At 35.1% G+C, this 17,326-nt stretch overlaps 2 protein-coding genes across 3 annotated transcripts in view; one reads left to right on the top strand and one right to left on the bottom strand.

Annotated features, from left to right (window-relative positions):
• LOC108358780 (organic cation transporter protein) overlaps positions 1 to 11,189 on the top strand; it is a 14,492-nt gene extending 3,303 nt beyond the window's left edge. Inside the window, exons 2-11 of one of the 2 annotated variants that reach the window (XM_017610262.1) lie at positions 163 to 448; positions 4,824 to 4,930; positions 4,996 to 5,637; positions 5,689 to 5,809; positions 6,044 to 6,137; positions 6,483 to 6,503; positions 6,590 to 6,690; positions 9,133 to 9,213; positions 9,304 to 9,414; positions 9,605 to 11,189. In XM_017610262.1, the coding sequence (XP_017465751.1) occupies positions 163 to 448; positions 4,824 to 4,930; positions 4,996 to 5,637; positions 5,689 to 5,809; positions 6,044 to 6,137; positions 6,483 to 6,503; positions 6,590 to 6,690; positions 9,133 to 9,213; positions 9,304 to 9,414; positions 9,605 to 9,739 (1,699 nt within the window). In that variant the 3' untranslated portion in view covers positions 9,740 to 11,189. The remainder of the gene's footprint in view (positions 1 to 162; positions 449 to 4,823; positions 4,931 to 4,995; positions 5,638 to 5,688; positions 5,810 to 6,043; positions 6,138 to 6,482; positions 6,504 to 6,589; positions 6,691 to 9,132; positions 9,214 to 9,303; positions 9,415 to 9,604) is intronic. The other variant, XM_017610263.1, reaches the window with a different exon arrangement.
• A 623-nt stretch (positions 11,190 to 11,812) lies between these two features.
• Positions 11,813 to 12,921, bottom strand: LOC108358787 (transmembrane protein 186). The gene is made up of 2 exons (XM_017610273.1): positions 12,847 to 12,921; positions 11,813 to 12,787 (listed from the first exon to the last, which is right to left on the bottom strand). Exon 2 carries the CDS (start codon positions 12,785 to 12,787, stop codon positions 12,119 to 12,121), a length of 669 nt encoding a protein of 222 aa, XP_017465762.1. The 5' UTR covers positions 12,847 to 12,921; the 3' UTR covers positions 11,813 to 12,118.
• Positions 12,922 to 17,326: the final 4,405 nt, after the last annotated feature.

The raw sequence follows: 17,326 nt of genomic DNA on the forward strand, positions 1-17,326 counted from the left end.
TTCAGGCTAGCTCAGCGCAAGTTCTGAACCAGTTTCATTTGCTGCAGGGATATCACACGCACTCTACAGCAGTATCCATCGCACGCAATCAATTGTCTTGCTTCTTGATCTCATTATTTCCAAATCGTTTTCATACACTTTCCGTTTAATTTACTGCCTAAGGTGTTTGATTCCACAGTGCGACGATCCAGACGCACCAAGTTTACACGAACCTTGGCTGCCCAATGCAGTACCTGGCACCTATGACAAAAAAGGCCATTTTACACCGGAAAATTGCTTTCGATACCAAGCAAATAATACGTTAGCGCTTGTCGCAAATGAAGTGAGCAGAATTTACAATACAAGTGAAGAAGCAAGCGAATGCCCGAAAAGCGATTTCAATCACAATGGGCGGGAGCGCTGCAATATTTGGGTCTATGACAATCAGGAGCGGACCATTGTGCAAGAAGTAAGTATGCCATGAAGCGGAAATTTCGAATTTTATTTTTAACTGCATTTACATATAGCAGTGATAATAATCGTTATACATACATATGTACATATGTATGTACATTAGACTGCATCACTCCCATACAAAAAAAAATCGGTACTATTTTTCCATTGGAATTATAAAATCTATTATATTTTAAGACGTCCACCAAAATATTTCGGAAAAATATTAAGATTTAAGTGAGCTGGACCGATTTGAAAATACCTCCAAAAATGGAGTTTTTTATGAATAAAAATAGTTTCTTAAAATTTGTTTTTTAAAAAATCCCCTCAAATGACAAAACGGTTCAAGCTTATAATATCTGCATAAAAAAATTAAAAAAAAAATCAAAAAAATTTTGATCGGAATCGTAATGATGAGATTTTTGATGCTGTATTTTAACTTTTTTCAAAGATTGGTATAGGAAAAACTTGAATAACTAAACCTAAACTCTTCCGATTTAGACTTAAGAGGTGTCATTGGAAAGGTATTTTCTCACCCTTTTTATTTCTTTGCTAATAAACACATTCAAAGGATGGAAGAGAAAGGTAGGATGAACGAACGTCATTCAAAGTTGAATTAAGATGTGTTGGTATTCGAAAAAACAAGATGGGACACGAATGCCGTTTTTTTGCCAGAAATAAAAACAGTGTGAAAATACCTTTCAACTGAGATCCCATAAGTCCAAATCAGAACATTTTTAAACCAAACTTTGAAAAAAGTAAAAAAAACAGCATCAAAAATCTTATTCTTACAATTCCGTTGAAAAGATTTTTAAATATTTTTATGCAGATTTTTTAAGCAATTTAATTTTGAAATTTCACACACAAACTCACACACACACAACAATTCCTTTTTTTACTCTCATTTTTTTATGATATTAAAATGTTGGCAAACTTCAAAAAAAAAAATCATGGCCGACGAATTGAGAGCACGGTTTTAACTTACTATGTTTTTATCATGATTAAGGCTCACATAATTACGACACAATCAATTATGATCGAAAAAATAGCCCAGTTTTTATTTTAAAGCTACAAATTTTTACGGTACACCTGTGATATTATACAGGCCTGCGAAATTTTATCTTCTTTCCCCTTTCAATAATTACGCATGTTATTTTTTTAAATATCTAGGTTTGTAAAACTAAAATACAGCTCTGTTTTTAGCATACTAATTTTTAATGACGACATGCATAACATGTGTAACAATTTTCATGAAAAGCAAAACATCAATTGACTTAAAATTTAATATTCACTTAAAAACACAGTATCAGTCAAATTATTCTAAAGAGACTAAGTCAATCTGAAAGAATCGCGAAAATTCGAAGTTAACGCTAGTAATGCGCAATAACAGCAAGCAAAATTTTAAAGTAATTTTCTCCGAAAATTTACGTGATGGATATTTTATTTTTCCAACTTGCTAATAAGTGATTTAAAGTGAAACCACCGCAAGCCTGCGCATTAGTAATTTTGAGGGAGCCAGCATTATTTTCTAATTAAAACAATTACACTGGGTCACAAATTGTGTTTTTTTTTTGTTTACCGGATGACCCTGCCAATTCCTTTGTAGATAGAATCGCTCGTTGATATGTATGTACGTGGCGTATGAGTAGCATTCTTTTCTGCCCATATTTTATACAAAAAATGTTTATACATTTTCATTTTATCACTCATGCCCTTTTGTTGTCGAAAAAGTTGGAACGGAGATGGTGCCGCACAAATTAGCTCAACCTTCAACATTTCTTATGTGACAACTAGTGTGCGTTTGGTTTATATTATTATTATAACGTAAATTTTTCTTATATTTGTATGGGCCTAATTTCGATTAATTTTATTTGCTGGATTGGAGTTGCTTCGGCCGATGGAGTAAAAAGGCGAAATGTTTATATTTTTCTCTTGCTCCTCCTACGCGTTTCGACACTCTTGTCATCTCCAGGGAGTCTGTTTTATTTAAACAATAAACAACGAAAACCATGATTAACAGAAATGTAATAATAATAAATATGATAATAAAAATAGCATAAGCGATATTTTTTCAAAACTTTCTCTTTGATGCAGATGTATTCTTAGAGCATCTAGATGCACTTCTGCATCAAAAAGAAAATTTCGAAAAAAATGTTGCTTACGTTATTTTGGCGGTTAGGGCTCGATATGTATGTACATATAAGATATACATCTATCAAGAATGATAGAATACAAGATTGCGCATTCCTGCGTGTGATGACGTCAAGATAGCAACGAATAGTGTAGATAAAAGAAAAAAATAATTGGAAATGGAGGAGAGAAAGAGTGTTAACTGTCAAACCATGGAGGTCGCCATATTTACATACATATAAACATTTCTGCATACATACAAACAGTTTGCTAAAATGACGTCACACGAACAGCTGATTCTGTCAAATTCGCCAAGAACAAAGTAGCGGTACTGCTGCTTGCGCCACCGCTGTCTCCCTACATCGTGTACATCTATTACTCCATCGGCCGAAGCAGCTCCGACCCAGCAAATATATTTTTCTGCTTGTGAAAAATGCAGATTTATTTAAAAACGACAAACTAATAGAAGAAGCGCAAAGTAATTTTTGCAAAGAGTAGTAGCGATTTTAAGATTTTGTGGACCAATGTCAAACGGTGACGGTGACGCAATGTACTTTCACTTTTCAACAAAGCCAGTCGTTTATTTTCTGTGCCAAGTTACGCCAATTGTAAATGCCAAGTGAAGCCAAGTCCTCCTCCACTTGGTCTTTCTATCGCACTGGCGCCTCCCTCTTCCTTCCTGTGCTACCACCAGCGGGTTCCGAGTTAATTACTTTCAAAACTCCATTCCATTCGGACGACATGGCCAAGCCAGCGGAACCGCTGTACTTTAGTTCGCTGCACTATGTCGATATCGTTGTAAAGCTAATACAGCTCATCGTTCTATCGTCTGAGGTACTCGCCGTCGCCAATGCGTATAGGCCCGTAACTCTTCCGCAAAATCTTTCTCTCGAATACTCACACCTCATCGGATGTTGTCATTGTCCATGCTCCTGCGCCATATACCAGCATGGGAATAATGAGTGGCTTATAGAGTGTGGTTTTCGTACGTCGAGAGAGGACTTTACTCCGGAATGGCCTACTCAGTCTAAAGTAGCACTTGTTGGCAAGAGTCATTCTGCGTTGGATTTCAATGCTGACATTATTATCGGTGTTAATGCTGGTTCCCAAGTAAACGAAATTCTGCACTTTCTCGAAATTATAACTGTCAACAGTGACGTGGGTGCCTAGGCGCGAATGCCCTGACTGTTTGTTTGATGACAGGAGATACTTTGTCTTGTCCTCATTGACAGACCCATTCGGTTTGCTTCCTTATCCAACATGGAAAAGGCAGAACAGACTTCGCGATTACCGAAGATGTCGATGTCATCCGCCTACGCCAGCAATTGTTCTGCAGCTCTTATTATCTTCTCCAACATCAGGTTAAAGAAACCACATGAAAGTGAGTCGCCCTGTCTGTAACCCCGTTTGGTAGCAAACGGCTCGGAGAGGTCTTTCCCAATTCTGACGGAGCTGGTGGTATTGCTCAACGTAATTTTACACAGCCGTATCAGTTTCGAAGGTAAGTCGCCTAACTATCTGGTAAAATTTTCGGGCATTGTTCCTGTCGGCCAGCATTTCAAGCTCTTCGCACTCGTGTATTTCTCATAGTTGATATTTCGGGCTCGCTGAAATCCGACTACTCTTCGGCGGCGGTACTTAATAAACGGGAAATGGCATATCTCGGTTAGTTGAAGGGTGCTCTCTGAGAGCAAGTGTGGACAGTCTTAGGACAGGGTTAATGGTGTTGTCCTGCCAATGTATATCCTGGTGATATAAAAGCATCAGCATCGATATTCTTCGGGTCAAGTTTACTTTTCATGCTCGTAAGATAAGCTAGAAGCTATCTAACCTTCGTTGGCCAGCTTTTCTCTAGGCTGGTTATCATGATACAAAGAAACGAATACGAAATTGGAAGAGAGAGAGAGAGAGATTGCGAGATTGTACGAGTTTGATTACGTTCTATTTAAATAAAATCGTCACTAAAACGTTCTTTTGTTTGCCGCGAACGGATAGCCAGCTAAACCCCCTGTTTGGTCTTTAAAACCGTGTTTACTTAAGCCACAAAGGGCAAAATTTATATTACGAAACTTCTATTTTTATAGGTTTTGATTTATATATGTCGGCAAAAATTATTTGGTAACAAAGATATAATGCTACCATTTTTTAATTGGAATGGAAGTCACTCACTATAAACATACTAGATTCACTTAAAATTTATTTTTTTTATATATATTTATGCATGTAAATTACTTACATATTCATATCGCTTTATCCTACAGTGGGAATTGACCTGCAAGGAAAACGCCTGGAAGCTTGCTTTTGTGGGCACTATGCATTTTGCCGGTCTCGTTGTTGGAACCGCAATATCTGGGTATCTGGCGGATCGGTACGACATCTTAGCAAATACTTTTATATAAGTAGACAAATTAAACAAACAAAAATGTTTCACAGTTTCGGCCGCAAAAACATCTTCATACTTTGTAGTGTCTTCATGGCCATCACTGGCATCGCCCAAGGTATGGCCTGGGACTATACTAGTTTTCTGGTATTTGCCTTCCTCAACGCAGTAGGTACGTCTGGCGTATATCCACTGGCCTTCATTATAGGCGTAGAAATGGTTGGTCCCAGCATGCGTGAAATGTCTTCAATAGTGCTCAATTACTTCTATGCCGTTGGAGAGGCCTTGGTGGGTGCTGCCGCATGGCTCCTACACGATTGGCAGCTGCTACAATATGCGCTATCTGTGCCGCCGGTTTTCTTCATTGTCTACTACTGGTTCGTGCCGGAATCGGTGCGTTGGCTGTTGGCACGAAATGAACGTGAAAAGGCCGGAGTGATTATAAAACGCGCCGCAGCTGTAAATAAGCGAGAGCTCTCCCTATCGTTGTTGGCCAGCTTCAAGGCGGAGAATTGTGTATCGCAGCCATCAACGCCTACCAAGACAGCGCAGACGAAAGCCACAGATAATTATCTGGATGTGGAAGAATTAAAGGACGATGGGCAAGAGGGCAAAAATGAAATATGGAAAGCAGTGCAGGAAATATTTAAATCAAAAACATTGCTTTTACGTTACACAATAATGCTCTACATTTGGTAAGTGGGCCAGAATGGAGGAGAGGAGTTTTATTAGTTCTTTAATTGCAGGGCAATAAATGCTGTAGTTTTCTATGGACTCTCTTTGAATTCTACGAGCCTTAGTGGCAATAAATATTTGAATTTTATTTTAGTGTGCCTAATTGAAATACCCGGTTACACGCTGGCTTGGGTGAGTTGTGTAAAGCGCCTAAAGGCCTATTATGGTTGGCGACATTGACGTAGATGTAATGTTTTTTTTTTTTTGTCAAAAAATAGCCCTCGCAAGTCCAACTCCAGTTAACCGGAGTTGGACTGACCAGGGCTATTTTTTGATTACGTCGACGTCGACAACCATAATAGGGTCGAATGAGTTGTAGTTCTACTAACTGGCTTGCATCTAATAAAAGTTTCTATAATATTTTAGGTGTCATTACGAAAATTAGGTCGCCGCTTCGCTCTGTCAGGTTCGCTATTTCTCTGTGCCGCCACTTGCGTAGCTGGCGGCTATTTGACCAAAGGTAGTATATTCGTCTATTCTACCAAATAATAGGTTTATTTAATAATGCAGGCTGACAAAATTCTGACAGTTTTGATAAATTTTTGTTGAAATGTTAAGAATGAATGACTTTTTCTAAATATATTTTGTATATAAAAATGGCCTGGTTTGCAAATGTCTTGATTTAAATTGAAAAGCTTAACTAAATCATATTTAGCAAGTATTTAGTACACAGAATAGTTTTGTCAGCCTAACTCTTTATACAATTATATTAATTTATTTTATACATATATTTATTTATAGTGAATAATATGTATATTTATATATTTTCTCTTTAATTATTGCTTTCGTAAAAATCTCAATGTAGTGCAAACTAACTTGGAGACACGTAAATAATTATATGCAATTTCAATAAGCATAGGGGAATAATCTGTCAAGTAATATTGAAAATAACTTTTTTGAAACATTTTAAAGGTTCAACTTGGGCTATTGTGACGCTTTTTTTAATTGGTAAACTAGGCATTACCTCATCGTTTGCTGTGATTTATACTTACACAGCGGAAATGATGCCAACGGTAAGTTGAAAATTTGTTTTTGTTTTGTGTATTCTAAAACAGGTACCGACATTTTTTATTATATTTTTACATAATTGTGTTTTTTTTTTGTTATGTTGTATTTTATTGTATTTAACTTTATTTATCTTTTTATTTCACGTTATCTGATTTTATTTTTTATTTCATTTTATCTTATTTTGATTTACTTTGTTTTACTTAATTTTTTAAATTTTATACATTTCTATTTTTCATACGCAGTTTTGCACTTTAAACGACGATATGTATCTTCTTAAGTTCTCATTTTTAAAATTTAGCGATGGAATCTTGTTCTTTATACAAAACTGATTATAATGCATTTTCTAAGATAGGTGTAAGTAACACCATTTCCGAACAAAAACAAGTATTACCATATTTAAGAAACGCAAAAAAGTGAGAAAATTGTTCTATTAAAAATTGGCCGAAACGAACATTAGCCTCTATGAGAAGTGGTTCGGTTCGCATCAAACATTTGCAGAAAATTTCGGTTGGGTTAATGATTCAGTTCTTCTTCTTTTTTATTGGCGCTCTAACCGCCTAAGCGATTTTGGCCGAGTCCAAAACAGCACGCCAGTCATTTCTCTTCTGGGCTAACTGACGCCAATTGGAAATGCCAAGTGAAGCCAAGTCCTTCTCCACCTGGTCGTTCCAACGCAGAGGAAGCCTTCCTCTTCCTCTGTTACCAGCATCGCGGCTCGCGTTGAATACTTTCAAAGCAGGAGCGTTTCTGTCTATTCGAACGACATGACCAAGCCCGCTGCGCTATGTCTATATCGTTGTAAAGCTCATACAGCTCATCGTTAAATCGTCTGCGGTATTCGCCATCGCCAACGCGTAAATGTCGGTAAATCTTTCGCTGAATCTTTCTCTCTAAAACTCCAAGAGCCGCTTCATCAGATGTTTTCGATGTCCATGCCTCCGCGCCATACCCCAGCATATGTATGATGAGTGACTTATAAAGTGACGAGAGAGGACTTTACTTCTCAATTGCCTACTCAGTCCGAAAATAGCACTTGTTGGCAAGAGTGATTCTCCGTTGGATTTCAAGGCTGACATTATTATTGGTGTTAATACTGGTTCCCAAATAAACGAAGTCGTCTACTTTTTCAAACTTGTAACTGTCAACAGGGACGTGGGTGCCAAGACGCGTATGCTCTGACTGATTGTGTGATGACAGGTGATACTGCGTTTTGTCCTCGTTCACCACCAGACCCAGTTAATAAGTAGAAAAAGCGTTTCAAACGGTTCAAGCCCGTCCCTTTTAATCTTATTTAATTTTAATTTTATTTTATTTTGTTTTAGTTTAGTTGAATTTATTTTAATTGAATTTTTTCATTTTATCCAATTTAACTATGTGTAAATTAGTTGTATTTAATTTATTTGTTAAATTTAATTTTAATTTATTTTCTTTTATTTTAAGGTACTTTTAGGGGATTCACAACACGTGTTAAGCGTAGTAATGTCTTAAAGTCTAAAAATGTGTCAATACTAGTTTAATAGATTTGTAACTGCACCAATCAGCCTTATCATGAGTTTCATTTTCCCCGAACCGGTTCACTTTTCACTCTTGGTTTCCATAGTTTTACTATGAGCGGATGACAAATTTTCGGGTGAATTTTTTTTTCAGGCGAAACTCAGAATATTTTTTTGAACTGATAGGAAATCTCTTTTAACGTTTTTAACCGCTATTTTGCATATACAAATTTGAATAATTTGAGGCATTGGGCCTCATGCATAAAAAGTGAGCTTAAGCTCCCACTTGATTTTCAGTAAAAATTCTTGAGCCTGAGCTCACTTCATCAGAGCAAAAACTAAGTCTGACATCGCTAAACACGACTTGAGAATCCCCTAAATATATGTATGTATGTATAGCCGAAAGCCGCTGCATTTTTTTTAGTTTATTTAATAATTTTATTGTTATTTAAGCTTTTAAATATGTAAGCGCAGTTTTTTGGTCTTGCATTTCGACACATTCGTTTTACTCATACAATTCATGTTGTTTGTATTTATGTTTAAAATACTGTTTTTTTGCATTGTTGACTAGTAACTGCATCTATGACATACAAACATACATACATATCGTTGCCTTAATATAGAAAGGCCCTATCTCACATCGTCGCTGAAATGCACAAAGCCGTAACTAACTAAACTTCTTTTATTGCATAAAACGATTTGGGGCCACATAATTCGATCAAATGCATCAAATTCAATTAAAACGTAAATTTTCGATTTTTAGTTAGTTACGACTTTTTGTAAATCAGCGACGATGTCAGATAGGGCCTTTCTATATTAAGGCAACGATATACATAGGTACTTATGTATCTTAAATGCACTCATACGAATTAGGCATGCGAAATATTTTTTCCGTTTCTTACGCCACAAACAGCTGTTAATTTTTTTGTTTTTATTTCCCCAACCCAATTGCAGTTAATACGGAGTGGTGGCGTTGGAGTGATGTCTACGTTTGCACGTTTTGGCGCAATGCTAGCACCTTTTGTGCCGCTTTTGGTAAAGTATTAGTACTTTTTCTGCTTAAACGTCGGCTAAGAAATTCATGAAAATTATTTTTGCACTTGTTCCAAAATAAAAATAATAAAGGGTACATATTATGAGGCCTTACCGCTGCTACTATTCGGAGCAGCATCCTTATCGGCGGGCATCTTAGGGTTGTTGTTGCCAGAAACATTCCGCAAAAAGTTACCTGACACGGTGAGTACTTAAGCGCTTTAACAGAACTGTATATACATATATGTATGTATTTAAAAATAAAAATAATTATGCCTTTCTTAAGTGCAGCCTATTACGTACAAGTGTTTTAGCTTTTTTAATATGTACATATGTTTATTTTGTGTAGCGAGTTATAAAAATAATACCTTCCTTGTACGCATTTTCAAAACAGGTCGCGGAAGCAAAACAACTGGCAAATGATAAGCATGATAAGAAACCATCCAATGCGATTGTGTTAGACGAGCGGCCAGAGGGTACAAGTGCAGATGCAGACAATGCAACAGAACACCGCGACGAGGCAAGCTGAGCCGAAGTAGCTGCCACTAAAATAATTTTTTACAATAACCTTAATACGCATCAATAGCGCAGTGAAAACTTGCCTGACATGCCTTAAACATACATACATTCGTATGTATTTGTTAAATATTTAACAGGACATCTTAAGCGTTGTAATGCCCTAAAGTCGTAAAATTTTTCTAGGTAAAATTGCATTTAAACTGTTTTTATGGCATTCGTAACTACACAAAATTATTTTTAAACTCTTAGAAAATACATATATAATTAGCCCAGAATGATAGAATACAAGGATACGCCCTTCGGACAGGATTTTTGAGAATAATTTTTGTGTGACGTCACACTGGTGCAGTTGCAAGAGATAAATGCCAAAACGCGGGCAAGAAGGGGAGAAATTTTACAAGAAACACGTTAATAAGTTGCACAATTGTAACGTCAAACAAACGGCGATTCTGTCAAATTCACTGAAAGCGGAATTGCGGTACGGAGATGGGCGGCACCCTTGCAACTTCCTCTTCAAATGAAATGTCAAAATTGTGCTCTCTACTTGCAAGTTTTACAGGTTCTTTGTTCAAACGAACGCTATTTAGTAACAGCTTGTACAAGTTTTTTGCATAGCGAACAGAACTATAGGCCGTCATCGATTCGCCACATCGCTGCTTGCCATGTTTGAGATCCGGTCGCTTAACGAAAAATTTTGCATGTGAAAGCAGCAACAAAGTTAGCTAGCACGGATAGACGACAGCGAGTTTGGTTGTACCTCATTGAGTTCGTTCGTTTCGCCAGTCGTTAACTGTTGGCGAATCGATGACGCCTATTATATCTTTGAATGCCCTTAAACCCTTATTTTACCTTGGAACATATTTATGACTTTAAGATAAGACATTACGATGCTTAAGAATGATCCCTAGTTATAACTTATAAGTTACAACATAAGTTATACTACTTAAATATTAAAAATAAAGTATAATATAAGTAGTTAATTCACTCTTCAGGGACACTAAGTATAAAATATTTTGACAGCTTTTTAGTATAAATACATATACTTATGTACATATACATGTACACGCATATGCAATTGTTATGTACTATGTAATATGTGTTTATGAATAAATAACAAAATAATTAATAAATATTTAAACCAAATGTGTCTATCAGTTTTAAACTCTGATATGCGTGAATAGGTAGGTACTGAAAATAATTAGTATTTCGATTTTTTTTTTTAAGTCACTGATTTTATTTTAATTTAGCTCTGCTTTACTTTTAAGTTATCGCGAAATTGTTATTGAGCTATTTTAATTTTTTTGTGATTTGTTTCTTTAGCTATACAAAAAAAAATATCAAACAATTACGATAAAATTATAAAAATAGAGATAACCTTTTATTGAATAACCTTTTTGACCCAATTTCCCAATGTTTTTCTGAATTTCAATTGTGTTTTTCTGCAATACATTTGGGGTTTTCTGAAATACATTTGGCCCTTTCTGAATTTCATTTGAGTGTTTCTGAAATACATTGGGGGTTTTCTCATGATAAAAACATAGCAAGGTATAACCGTTCTCTCAATTTGGCGGCCATGATTTTTTTTTGAAGTTTGCCAACATTTTAAAATCATATAAATGTGAAAATAATAAAATGAAATTGTTCGAAATTGTTGTTGCTTGAGATTGAAAATGAAAATGTGTGTGTGAGTTTGTGAGTAAATTTAAAAATTAAATTGTTTGGAAACGTCAAGAATTTTAAAAGTGACTCTCAGCGGTTCTACCTTACTATATTTTTATCATGGGTTTTCTGAAATACATTTGGGGTTTTCTGATATTCATTTGGCCTTTTCTGAATTTTATTTGAGTTTTTCTGAATATAATTTGAGGTTTTCTTAAACACATTTGGCCTTTTCTGAAAATCAATTGAGGTTTTCTGAATATAATTTGAGGTTTTCTGAAACACATTTGGCCTTTTCTCAAAATTAATTGAGTTTTTCTGAAAATCATTTGTAGTTTTCGGAAATACATTTGTGATTTTCTGAAATACTATTGGAAAAGGTGTAGTTACGACTTTTCCATTTCATTTACGATGATGTTACGTCTTTTTGCATTTCAGGTGACGTATGTAAATCGAAATATGTACATTCCAAACAAGAAATTTTTTTCCTACACCCGTGCATATATTACATGGTTGGGACGTTATGTTTATTTAACGGTCTTTCATATATTTTTTTAATAAAATCTAACTTTAAACACTTACTTTACATTAAGATACCTTTGTACACACTATTTTAGCTAAATTATAAAGTTAATTTTTTCAGCTGAGTGTGCAAAAAATCACCAACGTCTGATGTATAATGCAAATAAGTCGTAAAATATACTACCTCTTGTGTTCTACGCACTACATTCTATTCGCCAAATATTCCTGTAAAAATTTCAGGTTCGACAACAACCCCATAATTCATCAATAATTTAAAAGACTGATTCTTGTTGCTATACAAACGAATCTTCTGATACAAATTAAAAACAGTCGGCCGTACTTTCGTCCAATCGACATCCAAATCATTAATGTCCACAACTGCTTCACAACGCTTGCCCCAGTAATTAACATAAGCCACCTTTACTTTGTCCCGCTCTTCATTGATGTACATGAATCCAACGACGTTGCGCACAACCAAACTACATAATGACAATGTCAAAAGACCTGAGGCACCAATAACACCTACTATCGCAACTGAGTTGGGTGACACTTGTCCGAGTTCCGATAGTCCAATAGTAATTGGTAGTGCCAGTGCCGTGAGCCCGCCTTGGTAGATTTTCAGACGTTGAAAACCGGCAGCAAGGCGTATCAGCGGCAGTCGATAAATAGTTAGCCACTCGTTGGACTTACTTCCAGTGGCGGTTGAGGCAGCGGTGGCATAGTTAACAGAACCAAAATTGGACTTAAGAGCTGCTGGTTGCGCAAGTAATGATGTTCTACTCCATATGGAGTAGGTATTGAACAAGTAAACTTGCGAAGGAGGGTGATACAACAAATTTACGCATACACGTTTGCGTATTAAACAACAGATGCTCATCTAGAATCATATTAGAATTCTCATTTAATTCATGTTTAACAAGAAATAACTAAATTTACCTTCTATTTATTTAGTTAAAATTTGTAAACACACACGCGCTGGCACAGCTGATTAACTTCGAATGTAAACAAACGCAGCTGGTTGATTTGACAGTCAGCTGGTAGCTTTCGATTACCGAAAATAACCGGAAATGAAATTGTTGTTGGGAAACTTGAATTTCCGCTATAAATGGCGGCAATGAATATTTGAATAATTTTTGCCTAAAAACTAGAGACTCCTATGTAGTTTCTGCTTGGGGAACATTGTGTTTCTATAAAATAGTTAAGCTCTTAACTACTCATACTCGTAGCCGTGGTTTTAATAATAAAATAAACATTTTTTTTTATACTGATTTTGGTTATGACCGGTAGTTAACTTTTCAACGTTGTACAGTATCGGTCATATCATTAGCACCCCTTTCAAAGTGTTTGCCACTTAGTATTTTTATTTATTTATATTTACAAATTTTCAATTAAAACACAGTTCATTCTCTAAGAAAACCTATTTAAACCCATCTTTGAAGAAAACTTAAAAAAGTGCAACAAATTTGTATCTCAGTTTCAAACTTTTTTCTTAGAAGTGTTGCATTTTTTTGATTATACAATCTTACTGCCCATTCAATTTTAATGTGGCAATGTGCAAGTTTCTAGTGGCTAAAAATTAGCGTCGCATGTCGCATTTGTTTCCATATAAAGCTGCCTTTAGTCGATTTTTGTCGTTCAACCAAAATCGACCCATGTAAATGGCAATTCAACCGTAAATTTAAATGTTTTGGCTAGTCAATTCCTCAGTCGATAGAAATCGGTCCGTTTAAAAGCAGCTTAACGAATAAACACAATTTATTTTTATATGCAAGAAAACGAAAACATCCTCTAAAAATAATTCTAAGAATCAACGGTAATTTTTAGCCACTTGAAACTTGCACATTATTGCACTAAAACTGAATGGGCTTTAAAACTGTAAATTCTAACACTTCTGAGAAAAAAGTTTGAAATTTAAATGAAAATTTGTAGCATTTTCATTAGTTTTCTACAAAGTTTTAAAGATGGGCTTATATAGATTTTGTTAGAGAATGAGAATCCTTAAAAATAAATAAATAAACATAATGGGCAAACAATATCACTTTGAAATGCTGGTGCTATTGTTATGACCGATACTGTGTACCAAGCCTGGAAATGAACAATATGAAAAAACACAAATTTTGCTTCTTTTAGGGCGAGACTTGCGGAGGAAATTTTTACGGAGCCAATATCACCATCACTCGGCTTGGACGTAATATATCGTAAGAACGATTCTCATGTATGAAGAAGCGATTGATTGATGACTATGACACCATAACTCAAGAAAAACTATCTACCTCAATATTTTAAATAAAAGTAAAGATCTGGTACATTTTTCATAACTATGAAAACTTACTCTCTAATTGCTATTTTGGATCATCTGCCTGTGGATTTTAGATGACACAAACCCGGCTTACTTTATTCTAAGTATGTACTAAGTATGTAGTCCATGATTTACTTTCTTTTCAATTAAATACACTCCTAAATCAAAGATCCCATAATACCCCTACGCCTTTTAACAAGTAAAGACCGACAATGTGGCTTTGTTGTTAAAATCTACTGTGCTATTATTGCAATTGTTCCTACTTCCTTTCAACTATGAGTACCAAACATTATTTTTGAAAATCAGATTTTCACCGAAGGTGTTAGCTTATTTTGTTGAAAACCCGCTTATCGGTTTGGGCCGAGAACAGAATTTACGCCGGTTGTTCATCTGAAATACAAGCAGGTCCTTCCGCACTGGGTGATTTCACTGTGTTCGTGTGCGCTCATGGTTTCGTTTTCTTCGATGCCGCGTCTAAGAATCTTTTCTCCGAAAAATTATTGTCCATTAAAAAGCTTATATTGTTGGATATTTCATTTTCTTCGTGCCCGTCGTCCACGCGATGTTGCCTTCTCATGTTAGTTCGATATCTCCACGGTTGCCATTTCCAATTTATTTTTCGGACCAAAAAATGGGCCAAATAGTCAAAAATGGACTAATATTTATTACATCGGGAGATTGTGTCGAGTTTATCCCTTTTTATCAAGAAAATATGCCAAATCAGTTTTTATAACGATTTTTTTTTTTATTGCATCCATAGTGCAGTACAATTGTATATTATTACCACTATATTGTTCAAAGTTTTACATTATAATTTGTTTCTTAATTTCGTTTTTATTAATGCTAAATCAAAAAATTTGCGCTCAGCTGCTGCGGAACTATGAGGCAGTCTAAAAATGTTATGAACTAAATCACACAATTCTCCAAATGCCGCTTCACCCAATCCATTTTTAATCAAACTTGCTTGATCCCAAAAACGTTCTATATTGGTACAGTTTTTGAAGTTACCTTCACTCAGCTTCAATTTACAAACTCAATTATGTCTGTATCATTTACGAATGCAGGAAATTGGTCGAGTAGGTGCAAAATTGATACATAAGTATCAGAAAGAACTTTATGTGGTGTAATAATTGCAAGATGTTTAATATCTTTTCAATTGAAATCGAATATTATTTTCATGTGCTAAATGCCATGATTAAAGTTTTGCCAGCAACTCTAATATTGGTCACCGAGTAATTGAAATTAGCCAGTAACCGCGATATTTTTTGAAGCATGCTGTCCTTATCATAATCCCGAGATTTGGATATTCATTATTTTCAACAACTTAAATCGAAACAATATTGTTTGAGACCTAAACCTACCATAAAATAAATAATAAATAAATGGGTGTGAAACCTACTTTTTATAGGGGCGGTTTTAGGTTTTCTCTCTGACGTCAGGATTTATTATAAAGATTTCAAATATATGATTAATTCCATTTTATGGAATTGAAAATAATTAAAATTTTTTGGATTCACAAGAACGAATAGGTATGTAAGCTGATGAAGTCAGAAGGACGGAATTCGAGGATGTTATCGAGTTTATTTAAGTTCTTAACATATAATTTTTTCAAAAACAAATATTGTGAAATTATAAAAATTCAATTTTAAAAGGACATTTTCAATACTTATCAGCATGATAAAAACATTACAAGGTAAATTCATTCTCTCATTTCGTCGGCCATGATTTTTTTCTGACGTTTGCCAACATTTTAAAATCATATAAAATTGAAAATAAAAAAATTAAATTGTTCACAATTGTTGTTGTTTGAGATTGAAAATGAGAATGTGTGTGTGAGTTTGAGTTTTGATTTTAAAATTATATTGTTGGCAAACGTCAGACTGCCTCTCAATGGTTTTACCTTGTTATGTTTTTATCATGCTTATCAGTACTTCCGCACCAAAAACTTGTATCTGTTTAAATTCTAAAGAATTTTCTCTTTAATTTGATACCCATACTTTTTCTGTAAGCACATTTCTCTGAATTTTTTAAATCAATTCGTCAGAGTGAAAAACAAAAAACGCGAATTTACTATATTTAGCCCATGGTTTCGCGAATATTTTGATATTTGTGTTTAAAATTTACTAACCCGCGGTGTTATATGTATGTATAATGAGCTTGACATTCATAGAAAAATATTTATTATTAAATAAAAAAAGAAATATAGCCAATGCTGGCCAAGAAGAAGAGTTTCTATTATTGCCATCAGTGCAAATTACAAATCCCGAAAATCTAGGGATTATGTGCCAAGAATCCCGGGACACATTAACACATTAACATTCCTAGGTCTAACATAGGGGGTTTAAGTGTCGGCATTTTTAGCTCGGTGTACTTTCAAAAAAATAGGAAGAAGCACTCCTATTTGGGATACAATATTGCGGATAAACGGAGCAAAGACTCTTCCTTCCGTAGTGTGCCTGTTAACGAAGCTTACCGTGTATCGGTTCTGCGCTAAACAAAAGCAACCCAGTAGATAATTTCAGGAGTTTAATGCCCTTCCGAAAGGCCTTCCTGGATGTCAAGAGGCCTTCCACTCTACATTCTTTTCTCCTTTCTTTTTTGTATGGAGTGGCACAAATTGAAGAGCTTCTTCTTTTGCTACCCATAGAACGCCTTCCAGAAGGGCGTCTGGAGGAGTTCTTTTAAAGTTGCTTCTTTAATTTATAAAAATCATACATCTTTAAAATATTTTCTTAAGGCTTATAACAAATATGTGTTACTGCAACTTAAAATGTTTATTGAAATTCATTTGTAATGCTAAAAAATACCCTTTTATGAATTCGCGTAAATTGTAAATGAATAAGCCCTTCTAGAAGGCATGCAGGGAAGCACTTTTTCAGCCCTTCTTGGGTAGAACTCTTAGAATGGCTTCACTTAAGAAGGCCTACCTAAATTATCTTCTAGAATGATTAAGAGGGTATCAAGTGAATAAAATTAACACAATAAACCTTCTTATTATGCACTAGGTCTGAAGCCTAAGGTTGATTGGTTCGTTGTACTATGCACTATCTCACAAAATGCCACTCAGGATTCAGTTACCGCATAATACCACCATTTTGCTGCACTTATCGTCGACAA

Source organism: Rhagoletis zephyria, unplaced genomic scaffold (genome assembly GCF_001687245.7).
Source record: "Rhagoletis zephyria isolate East Lansing unplaced genomic scaffold, Rhagoletis_zephyria_1.1 Rzeph_scaffold_00295, whole genome shotgun sequence".
NCBI lineage: Eukaryota > Metazoa > Arthropoda > Insecta > Diptera > Tephritidae > Rhagoletis > Rhagoletis zephyria.